This window comes from Balearica regulorum, chromosome 5, assembly GCF_011004875.1.
Source record: "Balearica regulorum gibbericeps isolate bBalReg1 chromosome 5, bBalReg1.pri, whole genome shotgun sequence".
Classification (NCBI taxonomy): Eukaryota; Metazoa; Chordata; class Aves; order Gruiformes; family Gruidae; genus Balearica; species Balearica regulorum.
In genome coordinates this window covers 30,428,580-30,452,662 of record NC_046188.1, presented here as the reverse complement: position 1 = coordinate 30,452,662, position 24,083 = coordinate 30,428,580, and the positions used below count along the sequence as shown (strand labels likewise).

The window sequence follows — 24,083 nt, the reverse complement described above, 5'->3', positions numbered from 1 at the left end:
CCAACCAGCCAAACTATAAATATGCAGAGAAAGACATGGTAAATCCTGCTTACCACAGAGAGCACCAGCACGACCTTCCAGTGTTACCTGCCAGGTAAACGAATCTCCTCGTGTCTTCTCTGTTTCTAAGTCTTTAGGAGATGATGGAAAGATGCATTTCCATAGTAACAGCATTCGTGGCAGATGGTGCTGGACAACTGCAGGACCTGTAAGTGTTGACACGTGTCACACCAATGTAAGGATTAATAAAGTTAATTTTTCTCTTTGGTTCTTTTATCTATGTTCGCAAAACCATTACAGCTGTGAGCAAAGCTTGATGCTACTTTCCCAGCCGTCAAATACACAATTTCTCAAATGTTTACTGTCTTGGTACTTGATTTTCAAACATAACTACATACCCACTGGCACATTTACAAGTATGTCACCAAGCCAGCTATAGTTTCTGTTTTACTAAGTACAGACCATGCGGATCACCAGCAGATGTAACAAGCAATAGTGATATTCAGAAAAGCAAACATTTGTTACAGGTTAACGTACAAGGTGTGTTTTCCCTTAGCTAAGAAAAAACTGGGAGCTGTTGGGCAGAAGTAATAGCTGAAAACATGAAAGGTGCCTTAAAGATATGAACAAAACAGATGAAATACATTCTTTATCAGTAACTTAGTGATCACAATCAATATTCTGACCACTAATAAATATGAGAAAGTTCCCTAAGATTTCAAATGCCTGACTAGAGGGAAATAGAAATGATAGGCTCGTTTTGTTCTGGGATAGATCTTAAAAAATATCAGTGTAATTCTTCATGACTACAAAGACATTTGGTTAGATTGACTTTGAAATGTATCTTCTACATTTAATTAATAGCGGTCCCACCCAGTCACTGTTTTTCAGACATTGTTCCAAATGAACTAGTAGCAAATTTGGAAGAAATGACATTTTTATTTTAGAAAGTTTTTCTAAAGATTCCGATTTACATGTGTTTTTTAAGAATTATTTTGCAGTGGTAAATTAAACGAAACATCACAAGAACTAAAGCCAGAGAAAGAACACAGAACAGCTTAATTTAGTTTAAGAAAAATTGTAGAAACCAACTACCTAATGTCATGAGGGCTGCTATCAACAGCCATCCAGCCTGTGTTCGCTGCAGTGAAATGCGACTGTTCTGGGAAGCAGAACACAACAAATCCTCTGCTACTGTCATGATTACCTTCAAAGTTAAAGAGAAAAACAGAGCATCAGCATCTTAGTAACTACCAAATGATTTTTCCATACTATTTGCTGTGATACTTAATCCTTTTTCAGTGTCCCCAAACAGAATGCCATCATCTTCTCATACTATAGCAAGAAACTCAGGCTCATGAAGTTGCAATGACCAACTTCAGTGTTAGTCTGGGATGGCTTCAACAGTTCCTGTGGGATACTAGGTAAGTCACTTCGCTGCTTTGTCCCCTTCTTTTATCAGCAGTAAAATGAGAGCTGATAATTATCATGGGAATATGTGTGGCAAGCATAAAAATGTTGCAATATTCTGTTTACACCACTATGTAGAAAAAGGTTAGCATGAAACCTACAAATTAGAGCTCAGAAGAAGTGGTGAAAAGGGTAACGATCTTTTGATCCCTGTTTTAGAATAAGGTCTATCATTCTCTCTGATAGTTTTTAATCAACAAATGGTATGACTAAGCAAACAAGTGGCAATGGTATAGTATGGTTAGAACTAATCTTCTCATAGCTTCTCCACAAGAATTGTATGTGCCTACTATCATGTGCTAAATGCAAGGTGACAATCTGCACTTGCTACCAAAGCCCAAGCTACCTAGAATTTACATGGAGGAACACACAGTGTGTCCGTGGACAATTACCATGCCATGGCTACAACTTCAAAAAGTATTCTGCAAATGGTTTCCTTCAATTATGTTTCACATATGCCAAAAAAAAAAAAAAAAAAAAAAAAAATTATTACATCTTGCATTATGCCTGGTTGCCAAAACAAACTGCTTGTAAATTAGTATGACAAGTAAGAAGTGTCATTATCAATAATACCGTTAGAAGCCTCAATACAGCAAATTTCCTTCTACAATTCTTTTGCACAGTATAGACAGCATCATTCTATAATTTATGTGAAAAATTATACAACTTCATGAAAGTTTGCACATGAAAGTGCTTCACAAAAGTTTGAAATTTGTCCACTTCCAAAACTTCATGCAATATTAATGGTCTGAAAATATTAGTTTCCCCAATTCCATAATGCTATCAGATGGTTGCAAATGAAGACATTTATTTTAACAGATTCTTGATAGATTTAAAACATTTGATTCTAAAATTAAAACAGCACCCATGTTAAATGTTACTATTAAAAATTACTAACAGCTTAGTATACTTAAATTACCTGATAAACAAGCATCCTAGAAATATTAAATATGAATACAAATATTATATTAATGCATTTTCTGATGATTTTTCTACGTACTAGGAGAACCGCCTTATTTTTGAAGGACTTTTTTTGAACTGAAGTATTAGCACTAGTATGGAATGCTAAATACAAACAAACCCACTACTTTTGGTCTCTTGAATAGGCTCCACCTGCAACTCTAACCACTCTCTCAAAGGAAAATGCATTAATATAAACCAGCTTCTGTCCAGGTCACTACTGTCTGTGTTTGATGTTTCCTTTTCAAAACTGCTCTATTTAACACTGGTCTCTTTCAGCTCCCCAGAAGAGGAGCTAGTCTGGAATCTGGCAATGTTCCTAGGAGAGAATGGAAAAGAGCCTTTGTCACTTCTCCGTTCACCCCCCTGCCAGCTCAGTACAGAATACGGTGTTTCTCCCACACTTTTCTGTGCCCTCCCATACTTCCTCCTGGCCCTATATCATCCTATTCTATTCCTCTAAAAGAAATCTTTCTTTGTTAAGAATTACGTTTCTCTGTTAAACAGAAACTTTAGCTCAGTTTAGGTGTATAGTATTTGAATGGCACTTCTCATCTATGTAACTGGGCAAACAATACTCATTTTATTCTCACCCCGTGGTCTTTCAGTAATCATGATGAAAAGTTTTTAAGAGCTAAGAAGAACAGGCTCCTTTTTTACATTTATAAATTGTTTTATCAGCAGTTGGGACTTGGAATGTTGAGAACTGTAACTAGCAATGTCTGTTAAGGAGTGGCGTGGAACTGTTAGTACTCAACAATGCTGAAAGGGTGGGCTGGAATCACTGCAAGGGACATTTTTCCTAACATTCTAAAGCATTCCTTTCATCTTACAGTGGTGTAATAACAAGAAAAAAACAATAATCCTTATGTCAAACCGTGCCACTTCTACTCCAATGTCTACTGGCTCTGAAACAGGTATTTTCAGAACCAAGAATCTAAGTTTCTACATTATGCAGAGAATTAGCATGTAATGCTGCTGAAATGTCAGCTTTCTCATTTCAGCCAACGTCAAACTGGGCCAGAATTGCAGAAGGTTTGATCTTGCTGTAAAGAATCTAGTTTGAAATTCTGAAAAAACTAACTCTACTCAAGAAATGCTTTCTCCAGGTAAAGCTTTTGTTGGACTGTTCAGTTTAAGTCCTTACAGCTCCACAAAGTTGACCTCTGTCCCAAAACAAACTTCTCTGTTAACAAACTTCTCCATTAGAAAAAGGTAGCAGCATGAGTGGTTAATAGAGTCATTACTCACATTTCCTGAGAAATTCACAATCCTGACACATGTGAGAAAAACACTTGCTTTTTTGAGTTATGGTATGCTTCAAAATCCCCTTCTTGAGGAAGAAAATCTCTCACTAGTATATTGGGTTATGTGATCACGCCATAAAGAATACATGCAAATACTACTTCAAAAACATCAAAGAACTGCCTGTAAGTAAAGTATTCAGACTGTACCTTCCCTTTTCCATGCGGAATTCCTAAAGGGCTGTGTTTTACTGCACCCAGCAAAGCAGCAACAGCAAAACTGTAGCCAGTTACTGCTTCTGGGGAGGATTTCAGTGCACTAAGACGTTCAATGCAACGATCCAACAGTAGGGACACATAGGAGGGCAACGCTACTGCAATACAGCGTAAACACCAAGCTGCTGTTAGTCTAACTGAAATGCTGGGGTGAAGAATGACAGAAATTACTGCTTCCAGAACTCCTGAAAAATAAAATGCATGAACACACTTAAGAAATAGGCAAGCAGATTGTCAAAAAGGCAAAAATGTATACAGACGACTGGTGAACACACCACTATCCAATTTCTGTACTTCTCTTTAAAAGTATTATTGATTTTTTATTGTGAAATATTTTTATAAAATTTAAATACTTCCAATAGTTTTCAAAAAGAGTTACCCTGAATGAAAAGTAACAACGTGGAGAAAACCTAACATATTATACAGTTATTCACCAACATATATAGAAAATATCTGTAAATATTCTCAAAGAAACAGAAATCCATGCAGTGGAAACAGATGTCCACTGGAACCCATACAGACAAAAAAATTCTCACTGCAGCTAAATGAAAACAATAAAGGTAGATGAAGATACCCAGCTCAAACTGATTTACTGCAAACATTACAAAGTGTTGGACTTCAAATACAACCCTTAATGGAGTTAAATTCGATGTTGGTTTGTTTGTGGGTTTTTTTTAATTAACATACTAGTATCGGTTGGAGAAGACACAGAACTCTTTGGGCAATGCCTGAAGATTTCCTACAGCGGGAAAGTAGCCAACTTCCCCCTCTCCCCCCCCTTTTTTTTTTTAAACTTTAGTGAAATAAAACAGAAAACACTAGAAGAACCAAGGAGGTCCTGGTGAGGAGGCTGCACGCCAAAAGAAAGGTTACTATAGTCAATGCCAGATAAAGGATCCCAATAGACTTGAAAGAATTGACAGTCTAGCCAAAAGAAATCAAAGATGGCCACAGTGAACAAAGGACTATATTTTGTACTCTGGTTCACAAAATAATTCAGGGCTTGTACCTGTACTGGAGTCTTGTAGTAACGGTGCTGCTGTAGTTCCTAAGCCATGGATGAGACTTCCAAGTTCCTGAAGTGCACACACAAGCACATGCTGACTTGCTGTTACATCTGTTGTACTAATTCTTGTTTCCAAGTTACTGTCACTCATTGCAGCATCTGATAACATAATATAGTAAGATCCCCATGAAACCATGACCAAAATGAAACAGATTGGAAAAGGATTTTGCTGTTATAAGTTGTTTATATTACCAAATGAGCTTTTATCATTACTATTTTTATTATCGACCAAACTGTTTTCATAAACAGTTTACCTTCACTGAGACAAGTACATTTCTATTACTCAAGTGGATAATGTAGTAATATCTGTGTGGGCAGGAGGGTAGATAAAGATGAGCAATTTGGTGATTTCCATTTTAAGTGATGGGAAACAGTGGCTAGTAAGAAGCATGCTATTCTCAGCCTCACTGAAAGTGACTTGAAGAGCTCATACTTTGATATAGCTTGCTAGATTTTACTACATGGTAGGAAAAAAGAAAGGGAAGGAAAGAGTGAAATAGTGTGAGAGCAAGTGAGCCAGATGGTGGGGGTGGGGAATAAAGAAGGTGGGAAAAATCCCGAGTTTTTTGAAGGTTCATTTTTTGAGACACAAATGATTATGTCAGTTTAGACATTTAACATTTAGATATTTAACTAGGATATAATACGCAGCTGTACACCAGGGGACAACTGGTCACGCTCAGCATTCTTTCTTTTCCTCTACAAGGACGATGGTGGAAGATCAGCAGCTTTTTTTGGAAGCTGTGTACAAACCTTTATTTATCATGCAAGAGATTTGTTTTCTCCAGGAGAAACGCTCATTTTGTCAATTATGAACAAATGCTTCTTTTTTGAACCATCAGTAGTGTCAGCTGCTTTGAACGGGAAGGCAGAATCTGGCTATATATTAACTGCCAATTTAACTTAGTTTACAATACTGCTTATATTTTATTACTGCATATATTTATTATTTTATTATATTGGTAATTGGTTAAAATGATATTTGCCAGGGAAGAAGGGTTAGGAAAGATGTTTACACTTGTGTGGGTACACACATGCGGAAACAGACACACACAAACAAATAACCAGCCCAAGTTAAAAACAAAGCAGTCCATCAAAAGCCTTCTACATTATTATGGTAATAAAACAGCACCATATATTCTATTTCTGCAGTCTCTGGATTAGGAAGTTGGACAATGACTTAAAAAAGGAAAAACAGAGGCTCAAATGGACAATCTTGTTAGACCCATACCCACAACTTTCTTCAGTTTCCAGATGGCCTGACAAATCTCCTTGGCAGCTGCAATTTGAGCTTTTTCCCCAAGAAGGCCTCCTACAGTAGCTCGAAGGATAAATGAAACACAGCGGCGACAGCCGATAGCATCCATCTGACTCTGAATAGCCTTAGGGTGAGACTGAGACACGAGATCTAGAATATGGGAGAGGAAGGCAGAGAAGTTCCTTTCAAGCCATCGTGCTCCTAATGTAGAGACAAATACCACATATGCCTGGAAGAGATTTGAAAAGAAGCCATATTTTAGAGCAAAATCATCTGGAAAACCACTGCTAGGTATCCCACATACCTTTTTTTTTTTTTTTTTTTTTGAATCTTTGCACATTGCCACAACTAGAAAGTCACTAAACTGAGATTACTTATACATTTATGCAACCATAAATCATGTACATTCTCACTTTCAGGTAGCTGCAATTTTTTTTTTTATCTATTTAAGTAATTTAAATTACCATCAAAACTGTACTAGCAATATTGCAGCCTGCTTTGACTGCAAGTTAATTCAAGCTGCTTGCCCATGTTATTTCATTCCAGAGTGTGAGAAATGGCAGTTTACCCTGCACGGGCACTTGTTATGTAAAACATTGCGTTTGGTCTCATTCAACAACAGCTTCCAGCTATTTAACATTCTGCACATGGAACCCAAATTTAATGTATGAATGCATTTTAAGAACTACTATGTTACAAAAATATAACCCATAACCCTGAGAGAATTTTGTTATTATAGGCTTTGAATTAGGGAATATTTGCAGCCCCCAAGCACTGCTCTTCATGTCAATGAATTTTAATTGTTTGCCTTGCAATGGGGGTACCATAAAAAGACTATGTTTGTCACAACAAAGAGAAAGAATGCAGAGTCACTTTACAAATCTAATCACCACAAGACCATTTATTTTGCCACATAATAAACTCCCTTACAAATGCCTTCCATATGCATGTGTTGGATTTTTTAAATGAATAGATGTGCTACCATCAAGAAAAGGGAGTACAAATAATGAGAATATGCAAATGAACACACAAAATTCCTCATAAGAAAGTTCATAACTACTACCCATATCAACAAACTTATATAGTTGCCTCATACATACTTTGCTCTCATGTCTAATATTAACAATGGAATTATTTACATAAAAGAAAGAGAAGTACTGTAGACAGAGGAGTTGTACTATCATACCCTGCTAGCATCTAATAGCTCTTGACGAATGCTACTTAGGCTTCATAATGTACATTACCCCTGTTTTACAGATTTGAAAACTGAGGAATTTAACAGGATAAATAGACTGGTGAAGAGTCATACTGCCAGGGCAACATTTTGAACTATCTCTTGAACCCGGCTGTGTCTTGAACAGATTTAATTTCTTCTTCAATGTTTTTCTTCTTTTTTAATTTATAATAAGCTGCAATTCACATAATAAGTAATACATTTTATAACTGCAAGTGTTTTCTACTCACAGGCACTGATTTCTCACATTTTTCTTACAGAAACAGTGCACTATTTTAACTGTTCTGGTACAGTGCGAGTATACCATCTAGCACAGGTACTATTGTGTTAACAGAGAAATGCATGAAAAAGGAGACAACCTCCAAAAAACAGTACAAATAGTCAAAATACTGAACTGAAATAGCTATTCCTGGAAAACTAATAAAACCATCATGTATATAGAACAGCCTAGGAGTCTGGCACGCATTTTCTAGGCAAATAGCTGTCAAGGTATTATTGTTCCCCTGCTTTTCTGTCTCTTTGCCAGAAGTTAATGCTTCCACCCAGCATGATCTGAGCATAGAAGACAATTTGTGAGCACCTTCTAGCTGTTTCAGTGCAAAGTCTGGCAGCTTCTATCAGTAATTCAAGCTAATTTACAGATTTTTTGTACTGCAGAAGTTGAAACGCACTGAAAGACTCCCTCACTGGCAAAGAGGATGTATCAAATAGCTATGGCGACTATAATATATTAAAATAATCACAGCTGTTTGATATGTAAGTGTTTATCACAACCTTTAGTCTTGATTCACAGTTTTAACATTTGAATATCTAGGTCTTAGTATGTAAATGTCATTTAAGCTAATATTTATGGGAAGAAGCCAATCTGATATTATCTGAAAAATTTATACTGTTTTTACCAGCATGCGGTATATGGTCTGACTTCAGTCCTGCTCAGTTAACAAGATTCTATCCTCTAACTGAGCTTCCCGGAACACAGGAAAACAGGTATTTGGTTTTTTGCACTAAATTCTGTTTTCCTTATTTTTCACGCACTTCCTCAAAGCAGAACCTTTCTTTCAGAATAGGACGATGAATGTCCCCATATAGAAGGAAACTAATCCAAGTTCAAAGAATTCTTGTAACTTCTCCCTTTCATTTTAAGACATAAGATACTAAGTTTTAAATTAAAATTTTGAGCAAAGTACTTTTTTATATCTCTTACTTGAAATTCATATCATGTGAAGCTTTCACAAGTAATACATATTTCATTCTGAAAATTTCAAACTATTAGGTAAACAATAAGCAACATCAGAAGTATTTTTTCTTTCTAGCATAACTCCAGATGTAAATCCTTATTATAAATTACATACATTTTGTCACAGATACAAAAAAGGGTGAAATAAGAGATATATAGAGCACAAAGCAGTTATTATAGGAATATTTAGCAATCTCAGAAAACCATACATAATGTAATCCAAACCTGGGTTACTCCAACTCTAACATCTCTGCTGACTGAGCTGGTCCCTTTCAATATATCGCCACTGGCTCGTAGAAATCCACAACTTCCACGCAGAAATCCAGTTCCCAATAGCTCCATCACTTCTTCCAAAGAGATTCTGCGGAAGTTATGCCTGGTAGATGCTAAGAACAGATGTATATGTTAGGAGGAATAGCTCTCTAAAACTTGTTACATTTTTTAAGAAAAGTTTCAACCGTCATCATTTTAGAAAAAATTTGCACAAATTCAGTAGCACAATCAAATCCAAACACTGTTTGAGCATAATTTCACAACAGAAACTAAGACATTTTAGGACTCGGTGCTCCAGCAAACCACAATATTTCTCAAGTTTTTCTGCTTCAGCTATCTTTAAATAGTTTAGGCCATCACCCAGTATCTATATATACGTTTACCCTCCCTCAGTATTTACCATCTAATCTAAGCTCCCTTTGCAAAAAGGTCTGTATGGCCTACTCCTACCACCCGAAGCTTCATGTAAGCCCTGACTCTAACTCATTCCAGCTTACCGCCAGACACAACCTCTATTCCAAACTCCAGACAGAGTGGATTACCCTTCTGCTATGCTTAGCCAGATAAGGGCATAGCTACAGGTTGTCTTAGAAAGAAAAGCATCTCACCTTAATACTAAATAAGCTCTCCAAAAGAATGAGAATCATATAATTTGTTTATCATCTTCTAGGAAAATTATTTATCCCTAATTTCTATTCCGTTGTTTTATTTCTTGATAGAAAGTTCATTTAAAATACATGCTGGAACATGTGTGTGCAAAATTTGCAGTCATCACAGTAAGTAAGCGACATAATATTTTCACTGCTTTTTTCATTCACTTCTAACTATTGAAATGGGAAAAGGAATGAGAGGATTTGAGATAATCACGTCAAAAAAAAAAAAAATTAAAAAAGCCCCAATATCAGCAGGTTATCAGATACAATGCAGAAATTTCAGGACTATGTACTGCTCCCTCCGCCTCTGCACTCCAGCCCCTTCTAGCCTCTACCTAGCTTCTGTCTCATTTAACTTCTTTTTAACTAAAAATAACTAAAATAAACAACCAAACAGTTGATGAGCTTCTTATATAACCATATGTTAGCACTTTAGAAATACAACTACTTTGCTTACAAAGACTAAAGAAAACTACTGAGTCTATAAAGAGTTCAGAGTATTTTTTTTTTAATTTATTGGGAATAGGTAAGTGTTGATTGTAACAATAATTCTCTCCAAAAGATTCTTAGGAAAAATACTTCATAAATCAAGACTCCAGAGTCTCCAATGCAAATACACAGCTTCAAGAATTTTGAAAGGCAGTAAATTGGGCTTAAATACATATAATTTTGTCATTTGCTGCTTATTGCACTGAAGGTCTTCTCTGATGCCATTAAAAGCAGAACAAATGGTCTGAATCACACTTACTCTGCATCCTATTATATTTTGCCTAGATTAGAGTTACATATTTCACTTTGGGTCCTAAGATTGGACTAAAAACACCCAGTCTGAATGACACCAAAGATTGGAGATGTTAACTGTGCCAGGATGCTCAGTTAGATCAAGTACTGTCTGTCAGCAATAACTGTGACATGGTCTGTTGAGCGAATGAAACTGCACGCTCATTTCTGCTTCTGATCACATTTAAACTGCTAGACAATCCAGATGTGATATTGATGATTCTGGAAAGGATAGCTTTTGAAGCTGTTTTAACTCCTTTGTTTGACAAAGAGACATTCCCTCAAATCTTGGTGCTTTCTACACTGCTTAAAATTAATCTTTCCTTTCAATTCCTGAAGCTACTACTTTTTCTCCATACAATAACAATCTTGTAATAGAGAACAACAGTTTTACCAAATATTTTTCCTTGTTTATTATTTTATAAATATACATATACATATATATAGGTTAACAAATCCAATACAACAGCACTTCACAAGAAAAATGTTACAAAAAAGACCAAACCAGAGATATGAACAGCAGACGAAGCTTGCATTATAATTTTACTTTGGGCTTCAACAGAACTTGAGAGTTTCTGATCATCTGACAGATTTTTTTTTCTTTTTTACACATGAGGAATCAGCAAACAAAGTACATACTGTACCTGTTGTCTGTTTAGATGTTAGAGCTCTAGCCAATACCATGCCTAAAAGTTTTGAAACTGCTAATCGTACATCATAATTGGAACCTTCAAAGGATTTAAAACACAAGGTCACAACACTATCCAGGTCTGTACTCCACATAAATACTGCTTCATTCTGAAGTTCAAGAAGACACTAGACAAAAAAGGGAAATAAAAATGTTTCAAAGTGGAAAAACACTCAGTACAAATCTTAGTTTGTTACATAATACATGAGTTCTCCCTAATAAAATAAGCATGTTGCTTCATACTAAAATGACTTGAATTTTTGCTGCCAAGGCAATATCAAAGAAATTAAAATAAGCAAATAATGTATTTACTGCTGTGTTCATTATCCATTACAACATAACTTTATTTAGGGAGCTTACTTAATAATAACAGCTATTAGAGCACTTTACCTTTGCAGCAGCACAGCGAACTGCCATGGATCGATCTGTCAAACATGATCGGGCAGCTTTGTAAATATCTCTATGACAGGGAATAGCAGCAGCTCCTAAACCATTTAATATATTTTGCAAACTAAGCATGATTTCATAACGACCTTGAGACTGAAAAATGAAAAAGAGAAACGTTATAGTTTTGTAACCCTAAGCTCCTCAGAAATACAAAATGCTGACTACTGAAATAGGTAAACAACAGTTTGGGTACTTTAGACTTTCAGAGATCTTTTTATGTGGAAGTGAGTTAAAGCAGATAACTTGCTCTATAACACTATAAGCAAGCAAGTGAAAATAGTAATTCTATGTTCTACTGGAAAATACTCACTAGCAGTTTAAAATACAAAACATGAAGTACAAGCTGGAATGAAAATGTTCTCATTAATAAGGCAATTCGATTTCCTAGTTTATCAAGTTCTTTTACGAAATTAGATTGAGAATAACTATGATCCATTCTTTTATGGCCACAGTCCATTAACCCTCTAGTAATGCTTTGGAATTTAGACATTGATTTTTATCCTATGACTTTCCACAATTTTTCATGTTTTGGTATCATGCACGTTCTCCTATTCATTGGTCCAGCTACCAACAGCAAACATCCTATTATTTTTCCAATCATTTTTTAAACATGCTGTTCCAATACCTCTGCATTCTTCATTGCTTTAAGCACATTCCCAACGGTGTCAGTAAAACTGTTTCCCAAAATTCTTCCCAATTTTTTGTATAAATAGCCCAAGCATACCACCGCAGCACTAAAACAAAAGCAAATCCAAAGACGCGTGAAAATGGATGCAGTAATAGATGAAAGGGATTAAGACGACTAACGTAATCAATGGGCAAACAACAAAATAACTAAATAGACTGTCCCAAAAATGTAAGTGGATTATCAAAAGAAAAAAAAAAAGGTCTGTATGTGGCACATACTCAAGCTCTAGGAGAAATGTGGATACAAAGGTTGGAAAAATAACTTGGATAATACAAGAATTCAGGTAATACAATCTTCCAGTAAATTTTACAATAGGAATACAATTTTCATATCTACCATTAAACCTTAATGTTAATTTCTAACTAAGCATGGCCTGCATCTGCAGTCCGTGGCACTGTGCTACGGCAGATGCTGCTAGAAGTAGCCAGGCACAAGTTTATTTACAACTCGATGGTCAACAGTAGACTGCAAATGGTCTCGTAATTAAAATTCTGGCATTTATGTGTAACAATACAGAATAAGGAAACACCTTGAAAGAAATAAAAGTGTTAGCCCATGTTGTTTTCATGGCACACAGATTCTGAATGTAGTTTCCAGGTGAAATACCTGACAACTGGAGTCTGTGTGCTCAGTGTTATCTCCTTCAGCAAAAGCAAAAATTGCTAAATATTAAGAAAAAAAAAAAGAGTTTCCTAATTACAGACTGTTTTCCTTTGAATAATTAATTAGGGAAACACTTTGCTTTTGTATTGACAGATCTAAAACTAAACCAATTAATTTGATGAATACAAGGAAAAACTATACTTTATCTTTAATCAGCTTTCAGCTCTTTTGCCAGACCTAGTTAAATATGCAGTGACACTGCTCAGCACCTCCTTCAAGAAAACATTTTACTTATTCCCCAACTGAATTCAAGTTACACATACAGAATTTTAAAATATCATACTGAACACATTGTTAATTAGAAAAACACATTTAATATTAACAGTAATTCCCTAAATGACAAAGCACAGTAAGAAAAAAAACCCCTGATATTCTTTATATCCTGTCATACCAAAATCCTAGTCGTTGGAGTGACATTTTTCATTATTGCTTTTATCCAATTCAGTACACACCAACAGTTTAGATTTTAATTTTGTTCATGGTGTGGCTGGGCATACAATTACAATTGCACCATCTTACTACTAAATTGATCATCTGATGGTCACAGATACTCTCTTTAATTAGCTTCAAGACTAAATAATATATATTTCACATCATAATCCAAAGAAGGAATATTTAACAAACATATATGAAAAAAACCCAAATTCAAACTACCTTATTACATCATAGTATAACCCGCAAACACTCTTACGTGGTTGGCTGTACTGCCATGTGCTTAAGTGTTGCATGAAGGAGTCAATCAGTGTTGAATGGTGATTTCTAGCAACAAAGTGACAATATTTGTTGTTGAGTGACACCCAGTCAACTAAAGACGAGAATCTAGCTACTTCTGTACATCAATATTTAAGTTTCTATAAAAGTTCAAAGCACAGGACTTAGCAAGCTCTTCTGACTGTCTTCTAGGATCGTATCATGACTCTAGTTGTCTTTTTTTTTTTTTCTCACAAATGTTTCTTCACTAAATCCAAACTCTATTAACTATTGAGACACGTTATCTGTCAAATCACAAGCAACAGCCATAAGTTTCCAAGGAATCCGGTTAAGTTTTGCAGGGAAAAGCCTCTCTGCCTGTGTTTTTTTCCTCCTGGGCAGTACACCTCCATTTTGATACACAACTCTGTATGTAAGATACATTTAAGTTGTTTTCTCTCAAATTTTGCCTGAAGAATTGTACTTTGAGAGGTACCAACAAAAATGCAGAACTAAGATACTTAAACATGTGGTAAAATAGCACTGAGATCAGCTATGAAATTTTGCTGACTAGCCAAATGCTTTAAAATGCTTATGGTTTAAAAACAGCCCGAGTGGATACTTTAAAAACTTGGTAAGTTAAAGTAATAAGATGTATTCATACTACATGATCTGTTTATCTGATCTGATACAGCATTCACATCACACTCAATTTTAGTATGAGGTAAGCACCTAATTAAGGTTCTTTTTAAAGTACTTGCCTACAACATTTCGATCTTCCACCTATATGAAGGTATAAAAATGATAATTTATGAGATAAGAGAACAATTCACTGGAAACTGTATTTAAAGGTGTTTCCAGGTGAATCAATATATTGTGAACAATGATGGCAAAGTATTGCTACCAGACAACATGAACACGTATGCTAAATAAGTACAGATGGCAAACAAAGACAAGACTTTAATCAATATTTAAAAAAAGAAAGAGAAAAAAAAAAGCAGTCTTTCTTCACTGAACACCAAGTATCTCATGTACTCGCAGCCCAAGATGAAAGATTTTACTCAGTAAAGAGTTCTGTAGTTCCAATTATTTTTCTGTAGCCCATTGTCTCAGTGTCAGTACTGTAAGAAATCCCTTTTCCAAATCTTTTTTTGAAGTAAACCATATTTTACTACTACATTTTTCTCCACTTCATCTCTTATTTCCTCTCCTCACTACTGCTTACATACCCAGCAGGATTCTGAACACTGCCACCTCTTTCTCCCCCAGCTACTTCCCTGCCTTCTGAGTCTGGATATCTGCCTTTTCTGTTTGTCTTTGCCATTTCTGCCTTATTGCCAATGAACTCCATCATCCCACTTCCTCCAGTGCAACATCTTGCAGCCGAAGCAAGGAAGACCTGCAGAGCTCTGTTCCATACTACAACTACCTATAATGTTAATGCATCTCACTGTTAAGGAGCCAGTAGTATAGCAGTAATTTACTTTGCAGGGCTAAGACCCTTTATAGCAAACATATGCTTAACTCAAAAGACTGCACAAGAGGTCAGTTGGAACAAGAGGGAAACAAAAACAATATGATGATATTGGAAAATGCAACTGACTCCTTGCAAAATTCTGTTTTCACTTGTGTTGTCCAAAACAGGATTAGCATGTGAAGCAAAGGAGGAAGACAGATTCTGCTCTACTTTCTTTAATGTATCATTAATGCACAATGACGTTTTACTATCTCTATCTTTAATTTTCTTCACTACAGCGAAAGATGTGCATTGATTCAGGAATTAAGGTTATTCATAATATTTCTGACCCTTAAAATTTGGTTTCACATCCTGGAAAAACAGTTCACGTTTCTCTGTTCTGTTGGCTAGGCTTTAGGCATTTAGTTACAAACATTTCAGATGTTACTAACTATACCCAGTTTCCCAGCTGGAATAAGAAATGTACTCAATAACTGTGTTCTGCACCTGGACTTGTACTTCTTTGTTTTACTGCTCTACTCAGCAGTGTATTACCTTCCTGTTTTTCAAACACCCGCCCCCTCATAACTCTGTTGTCAATTGCTGGTATTCTCCCTGGCCTGATTTTCAATTGTCTGGCTGGAGAGCACCATCTTCTATCCTTTGGTTCCTGCTGCACACATACAATACCTAATACAAACACATTCTTTGTTTCATTATCTATCCTGTGGTAGTGAACTCAGATGCATGATGTCAAGTAAATATTTTTTTTTTCTTTTACTAATGTTAAACAAGTTGCTTATGAAACGTTTTCTTTACCTTTTCTGTAACAAGCAGCATTTGTTTGACTTGCTGTAAAGCATGGTTTCTTCAATATGGCAATATGTATTGCAAGCTGGTTTTGTCCACTCACTGAACAAAACCATAAAGCATAAACCAGCCTCAGTTTACCCTATTACCTTAGAGCATACTATGGTCATTATAGTTCTGAATGACAGCAACAAGTACAGTATTCCTATATTCCCAAATAAATTTCTTTAGCTTAGCATTCAAATCACTTACGGCATTTCTTTCCAGTGGATCCAGTAAATACTAGCTAGCTAGGTGGGTCACATTTTGTTGTAACATATGCAACCTACACTGACTCCCATCAACCACCAAATTGCCTCTGCATTAAATGCTGCAAAAGTAATGCGATTTTAAAGCACTTTAATGTGATTGATTTTATGTTATATTTATGTGAATCATAGCAAGAAACTTTTAAATAAGGAAGAAAAATATATTTTAAGCTTATTAAACTTTCAAGGGCAATTTATGTGGTAAAGTACTGACCTGATTTTTTTTCCCCAACATGCAGCTGAACTTCTTACTCAAAACTTTCCAGTAAAGACACAGAAAGTAATATATAAAATGCTACACAAGTACTTAACCACTCATAATTCTACCCTGAAGGCAGCATATATTAAACGATTAAAATAAAATTGTTATAATACCTAGAGGGAAGGAAGCAATTTGAATTTGCTTTCAGGTTTCAGATGAATTCAGTTTCTCTTCGTAATACTCAAGTCTAAAAATTTTAGAGATGTAATACCAAAGAAAAAATTATTTTTACAGCTGGATACAGCCACAATAGTGATACTAATCAGGGAGGCTCCCAAATTCTGGGTGTCATATGGTACAAAGCTTCTACTGGGCAACGGGTAGAAATGAGGAAGCATACCCTCTCCTATGTTAGCTTCTCACCATGTAAATCTCTCTCTCTTGTTATTGCTGGATTTGAAGTTTGGGGTTAAAAAAAATACTTACAGTTTCGTAGGCAGATAACTTGGTGAATCATCCTTACTCCGAATGAGTTCATTGCATTTGTCAATTGTTTGGTAAACAGAAAAAGTGTCTCCAGTGCTATAAAGTACAGCTAAATTCTTGGCAACAAGCCGTCTGGTAGGAGGTCCTGGTGAATTGTTTAATAAAGAAGTCAATTGTTCAACCAGTTTCTTCTGGTTTTCCCTTATATCAGCCTGGAAATAAAATCAGTAACCAGTTAAATTTCAATTAAAAGTTAGTTAAAGATAATTGATGCTAATTTTTCTTTACTTTTCATTATTACCATTCTGATACTCTGACATTCTTAATTAAAAATGAACATTTTATTGCACCTTTCTAGTTTGAAAGAAAAGCCACCTCAAACATGCGATTATTTTATTCTTATTTTAAAAAGAAAAAAAAAAATCACATTTTTCAGAGCAAAATTCTTCCTAGTAGCATTTCAGAAGTATTTTTCCTATGGCATTTGAATAGATATACCTTGCTAAAACAAAATTGCCGTTTCTTGCTTCTTTTATGTCTGTTTTAAAATAAAACTATTCGTAGAAATATAGTAATTCAAGCAGTAAAGAAGAACTTCAGCAGAGTTTCAAGAAGTCGAGCATTAGAAAGGAAAGAATGTGCCTTAAAATAATAATCTATTTTAGTCTTATCGCAATTTTTTAAAACGTTCCTTACAAAAAAATAAGAGCCTGGCATTGTATTTCATTTACATATTTTAATGCAAATAACATAACACAACACTTAATCAGCATTATCTAGGTGGGTTTACTGTTAAATATCTACATATGCTACTTAATATATACTAAACAGTGAACCAAAGAGTTGGACAATTGGCTGGAAACATGACTAGAAAAATAAAAAAAGAGAAAGACATTACATTCTTGCTTGCTAGAGAACTACCAAATAATTGTGCCATGCTAGGTGGAAGCATGACTGCCACTCTTCACCATGGGCTTGCAAAATCTTACAGTAATAATCTGAGATTAAAAAATCACTTAATGCTTATTTCTCAAATTCCTTTCTTTGCACAAGTAGCTCTGTCAATGAAAGGCTGTGACCAAAGACTTGTAACATTCAGAAAGCTACTGCAAACACTGAACATATTTTCATTGCGTGTACATAAAAGGCATGAAGCAAATGAAATTGAATACCGCTCTTTGCTTCTGAACAAAATAACAAAAAAAGAGAGAAATAGCTCTATGGGCTACTTCTTCTCAAGTCTCATTATACTTACTCTCAAGGCTTTTCTTCTCAAGTCTCATTATACTTACTTTGCTAGTCACTGGTAAAAGTTTTTCCAAAAACTGTAACCATTCAAAAATGAACTCTGCTTTTTGAAATTCACCAAGCTGGTTGTATGCTTCTTCATTAAGTAGCAAACTATGAGCTAACTCCATTCCTTGAACTTTTCCTCAAATCTCTCCTCAAACACCGTGGAATAAAAGAAACCAAAACAACAAACTGCCAGAACTGTGTTAATCAATCAGATTTTCTTCTCCATTAATATGTGGTGACTGAATCAGAAGTTTAAACACCTAAACAGAAAAAGAAAAAAAATACTAGTTAGACAGCAATCATATTATATTTATGCTTGGCTTATTAAAACTAAACTTTCAAAGGAAAACTTAAAATTAATTGAAAAAAAAAGAAAAATATTACAATAGTTTTATTTAGGTGGTTTTAGTAATACTTAATGGTTTTGGAAATGAGATAATGGTATTGATGTAACATAAGAATTAAATATACTTCAGAAAAATCAGAGAGGTTCTCACTGAGATACTATTTTTTCTCCAAATTCTTTTTGCATGAAGTGAGGTTTACAGTACTTGATCACATGTATACCTGAAAATAATGATCATCTGGCCCCAAACATAATGACTTTTGCAATCTAGAATTAAGTGTAGCAATAGCAGTAACCTACACCTAGCAAACCTATGTTAACTATATTCACAAATAGAAATACTAGCATCTTATTCAAATACTTTATGGATTCTCAGTGCCAAGCAAGGCATAAAGAAAAAATAGAACTTCATTACTGAAAAAACCTCTAATGCTGTCTTTTTAAAAAAAAAAAAAAACAAACAACCAAACACAAAACAAAAAAACCACACGTGAAAAAAGGATGTTTCAAAAACTCAAAGTTCAAAAGAAGTAGTTATATTTTACTTATGTGTCTCTGACTATTTTGGGAATTTCCACGTTGTGAATAGGCACAACTAGAAGCAAACCAAAATGAAAAATACTTCTAAGGATAACTTTTTTCACACTATTTAAATGTCAAAAATAAGCTACAAAATATAATATTCTGTAGGCTTTGAAAACAAAAATAGTCAAGAAGATTCTGGTAAAATTATTCTTTCCAGAGGTCCCTGAGACTGCTGAACACACATTTTTTTCCTAGGCAGTTAACAATATTACAGTGTAAAATGATCCATCAAACAGTAAATGGGCAATACAAAGCAACAGTAAATAATTCAGTACTTGAGTGGTCATCAAATGCACAGCAGAAGGTTACCTTTACTACTTTCTACACATTTTTAATGTAAAATTTACTCACAGAGGAAATTAGTCACATCTAATTTACTGTGATGAAAACTCACTTCAAATTTACCTGAAATATCAGGGAGCTTGACAAGGCACCACACTGTAAAATGACAACCAGAGATAAATACACATACCTAAGTATGCCTATATATATTTAGTCTGCCTAGGTACGTAGATGTTCACTATTTACCAGTTATCTCACTCCTAGAACACTCACAGAACTTAACTCTATTGTCACATTCTTTGAAACATATAAAAAAAGTAGAACTATTTCATTGAACATTTGCATAGAGTTTCATCACTGCTTAGCATGGAAATTACATGTACAGGTCACAAGCCCTCCTTTTTACCTCACCCAAGGCCTGTTCCAACGTCTAGTATATCTAAATCCCCTACTACCGCAGCAACTGACTCAACTTGCATATGGAGCTAAGGATTACAACTCATAGCTGTTTTTCCCAACTGAAAAGATCACAAGTTGTTGTCACATGTTGGCACTTAACTTACCTAGCAGGTAATTTCTCCTCATTGTAGAAACTGTCTCTCTGCTGCTCCAGGTCCTTGGATAAAGGATGTAAAGAGTTCGACTTTCTAGAAAAAGAGTTAACACAAAAATCAACTTTCTAAAAGCACAGGAAATACAAATGTCTGTTCTACAAAAAAAAAACCCCAAGAATTCCAAAGCCTTGCATACTGATGATTTTTATTAGCTAATAGCTCACCAAAAGGCGCTGAACTAGAGCTCCATAAATATTGTTAGCTGTTTATAGGTTGCATTTGAATTGGGCAGACCCATCATATTCACCATATAATGTGATTAATTTCCCTACTGAAACCACCTGTCTTATTTCTGTTTTGTTAACTCAGATTAATTGTAAAACAACAACAAAAAAGTAAGCTCAGGCAGGATAATACCATAATTATTTTCTAGAAAGTTTTCAGTGCCTTCATCAGACCTACATTAATATATCTAAAAAAACATAGGTGGAAAATATTTTTTATATTTATCTGGAATACTATCATGAATGACAATGTTCTTATCATTAAGTCATAAACAATACAAGAGCATTCATGTCTAAATCAACAACCAGCAGAGCTGGCAAAGGTGACTCAACTGTTCTGAAATAGTCATGTACAATACAAAAAGACATGAGGATTATCAATACATTCTCCTAGCTCCCAGATAGATTTTTAATGTCAGAATCAACGGACGAAAACATTTCCTTTTAAACCTCATTCAACTTGAACTTACTCTGGCAGGACATGAAATACAGGTTGCATGCTATTTTAAAAGTAATCTGTTTTCAACCAGTCTTTAAAAGAATGATGTTGAGAACAAATTAAAAGTACACATAGATTTCAAAGTAAGCTAAACTTCTTTCAGGCTGGGAACCAGGGTTCAGCCTGGTGAAGAGAAGGCTCAGGGGGACGCAACAGCAGCCTTCACAAGGGAAGATTACCAAGATGATGAAAACAGGTTCTTTACTTAAGTGTATGGGAGGGAATAATACCAGAAGTATCATAAATTGAAATGGGGAAGGTTCCACTTGAATAGAAGAAATGAAGATTTTCATTGTAAGGGTTATCAGCCACTGGGACAGACACTGAGAGATTGCAGAACGCCCTCAGGGGTTTCTAAGCATAGACTGGACAAAACCCTAACTCCTTCTTTGAGCAAAAGGTTGGACAAAAAGACCTCCTAGGGGCCCTTCCAACCTGGGCAAGTCTACATTTCGTCAACTATCCTGCCCATAATTCACACTGCTGACATATAATTTTCTGTCAATGGCAGTCAAAGATAAAAGTTTATGCTGTTCCGCTGAAGTTATTATTGTAACATGTTTCTATATGTAACACTTCTACTGTATAAGCACATACTGGCAAAAATCAACTGGAAATATTTTTTTTAGGACTTCCATAGTCTAAATTAAAAAAGAAAAATGTTATGGTGTGGTTGCTGATCTTTATAATGAACACCTGCTAACATGGCTAGAAACGCTAGCATTTCTCAGAGGAAAGACTATCAGTTCTGAATTACAGAGGCTGATTGTTCATTATGCAAGATTTAGTTTTGCAGAAACTGAGAACTAACCACCCACCAAAAAAATCACAGACCTGATCTTTCCAGTGCTGGCCAACAAGCAAACTTTGGTTCCACAAAGCTCCATACAAAACAGTATACTCTCTGTCCTGTCAGAAAAAAAATAATTATCCCAAACACCTACTGAGACCTAATAAGTTGTAAGCCTACACACCAGAGATACTTATGAAGCTTCAAAAATAATAATAAAAAAGGGGCGCAGGCATACAAACTTGCGAGAAGAAAGGCAAGAATGTAGGGAATCAAGTTTTTACTGCAGCATATTGGTTTTGCAGTCAGACTGGAACACACCACAAAAGGCACAGTACTTACAAAGCTATGCAAAACAGAACATAAGCACAGAATGTGGGGACAAGCTGGGTTTGATTAATATTAAATTTGTCCTTGTTATGCATACAACATGTTAATAGGCAATTTCTAAGTGCAGAAGGAAACATCAACCTAAACACATACTGTCCAGACATGGGTGCAACTCTGCTCTAATTAGAGGCATGGCATAGCCCTGTGATGGGAAGGACTGAATGTTACGCTAGCCGTTGCTGGTATTACAGTTTCTTGAGCATCCTCACACACTAATAAATCAATGCAAGTAAAAGCTAAGCATGTAAAGATGCATCTTTATGTACATGAAACTCATGTTTTAAAATGTTGAATTATTTGGAAGTCCTTTTCCCTTGGTGTTACCATTTTGATCCTTCCCAATCTGAAAAAGAAATATGGAAAAATAAATGTGAAATTTCACTGAACAAAACCCATACTATGCCATCAACAAAAATGAAATGGCACACACAGCTGATAAAAAAAATAAATCTGATTTTTCTAGCTAGCATGATGCACCATCCTTTTGGTTTCGTCTTTAGATAACTGAAGTAATTACAAGATTTACTTTCCCCATCAGGGCTATGAGAGTAGATCAATCAAAAAAATCCCTTTTTCCTATGAGGTAAGTTTATTTTACATTTATACTACACTACAGAACTGTCACAAAGATTTACGGGACAAGACAGAAGTGGTTCCTACTTATTACTGATGAAAAATTTTTCATTTGCCAACTGCCAATTTGGCAAGCAGGATTGTTCAAGACTGATCAGAAAAGAGCTCAGAAAAGCTCTTAGAACAAGCACTAGATGGAATGCTGCCCTGTAAATTGAAAGGAATATAGGGTGAAGCAAGCATTAAAAGGCAATAGGAATTGAGTTTCTAAAGTTCCTGGCAAACCACAAAGAGAAAAAAGGGACTTGTAGTCTTTTAAAGAAGAGGGGGAAAAAAGAGGGAAAAAAAGAGTGGGGAAAAAAAAAGTGACTGAACCAGGGTAAGACGGATCTCAATAGCTGCCTTTAGCAACTGCCTTTAAAATATGAGAACCATTAGACCACATATGACAAAGTTATAATAGAGCCAAAAAACCAAATATATCTATTATGTGTGGCAAGTTTGTTCTGAGATAGCTAATCTAAAAGCTGAGGAAAGGAGTCCATAGACTGTTGTATTTCGTTCACATAGAAGTCTAAGACAAAAAAACCCAAACTCCTAACTGATCTCTCACTAAAAAAAATAAGCTTTTAAATTATGACTCATCATCTCAAGGAAGATCAGCACAAGTAATAGAAACTACCACACAGATCAAGTATGTACTTACAAATGTATGTGCTTTTAAGATTTCTCACATTTGATCTCTTGTTGTTCCAGCAGTTTGTCTCTCTTTGCTAGGAATGAATGCTGCTCAAACAGAAATCAGATCAACCTCACCTCTCAGCATGATACTCAGTTGAGGATCTAGTGTACAATCTAGATGAGGATCTAGGTCCTTTGCATCTACTACACAATGAAGAAAATAAAGTACTGTTTAACTTATCTTAATAATAATTGTTTATATTTTTCTAATTTCACAAGTATTAAAATAATTCTGCATTAAATCTGATATAAAGCATAAAGAGACTAAAACTGTGGATTCAACTTTGTACTAAAGACTAGTCTAGTAGAGATGTAAAAAGGACATTATTCTTCTAAGAAGTGATCACTGTTACTCATTGCCAGTAATAAGTAATAGTAAAAAATGAGTAATAGTAATGAGTAATAATCACCAGTGTTTTAATAAAAGCTGCCATTGGGCTGACTATACGATCACTGTCATAACCATCACACTGCTGAAAACCAGAGCTGAAGCATGTTCATTAGCTTCAAGTTGTCCTTCACTGCATCGCAGTGGTATTTTAACTGACTTCAAATTCATGGGTTTTTTCCTCATAAAGCAAGATTTATCATCATCTAACAAGTGAACCAATATATTTAAGAGAAAGCCTTCCAGCCTGACATGTTTAGTTCTGTCATTGACAGTTCAGATCAATGTTACTCCTGCAGCACTGTTTTAAAAGTTTAATGGGATGATCATTACCCATGCATTTGAGCTGACTGTGTGGCAAGAGGATCGATGCCCAAGCCTATGTCAAGCCCTTGCACATACCTGCTCAGAGTGTCTCCCAACCATAAACAAAACTCCCGCCCAGCTCCCTCGGGCTTACTTCTGA

At 35.3% G+C, this 24,083-nt stretch overlaps 1 protein-coding gene across 13 annotated transcripts in view; it reads right to left on the bottom strand.

Annotated features, from left to right (window-relative positions):
• HEATR5A (HEAT repeat containing 5A) overlaps positions 1-24,083 on the bottom strand; it is a 67,605-nt gene that overhangs the window by 37,922 nt on the left and 5,600 nt on the right. For 8 of the 13 annotated variants that reach the window (XR_012835655.1, XM_075754023.1, XM_075754017.1 and 5 more), the window contains exons 2-13: positions 19,962-20,045; positions 18,182-18,445; positions 16,890-17,101; positions 12,212-12,320; positions 11,530-11,679; positions 11,096-11,267; positions 8,971-9,131; positions 6,248-6,503; positions 4,960-5,115; positions 3,885-4,135; positions 1,096-1,207; positions 54-206 (exon numbers count right to left, since the gene is read on the bottom strand). Coding sequence is in view for 12 of the 13 variants with exons in the window: in XM_075754023.1 (XP_075610138.1) it covers positions 54-206; positions 1,096-1,207; positions 3,885-4,135; positions 4,960-5,115; positions 6,248-6,503; positions 8,971-9,131; positions 11,096-11,267; positions 11,530-11,679; positions 12,212-12,320; positions 16,890-17,101; positions 18,182-18,307 (1,858 nt within the window). In the remaining variant the exon portion in view is untranslated. Of the gene's footprint in view, positions 1-53; positions 207-1,095; positions 1,208-3,884; positions 4,136-4,959; positions 5,116-6,247; positions 6,504-8,970; positions 9,132-11,095; positions 11,268-11,529; positions 11,680-12,211; positions 12,321-16,889; positions 17,102-18,181; positions 18,446-19,467; positions 19,555-19,961; positions 20,046-23,194; positions 23,286-24,083 lie in introns of those variants that run through there. The other 5 variants (XM_075754020.1, XM_075754026.1, XM_075754021.1 and 2 more) reach the window with 4 other exon arrangements.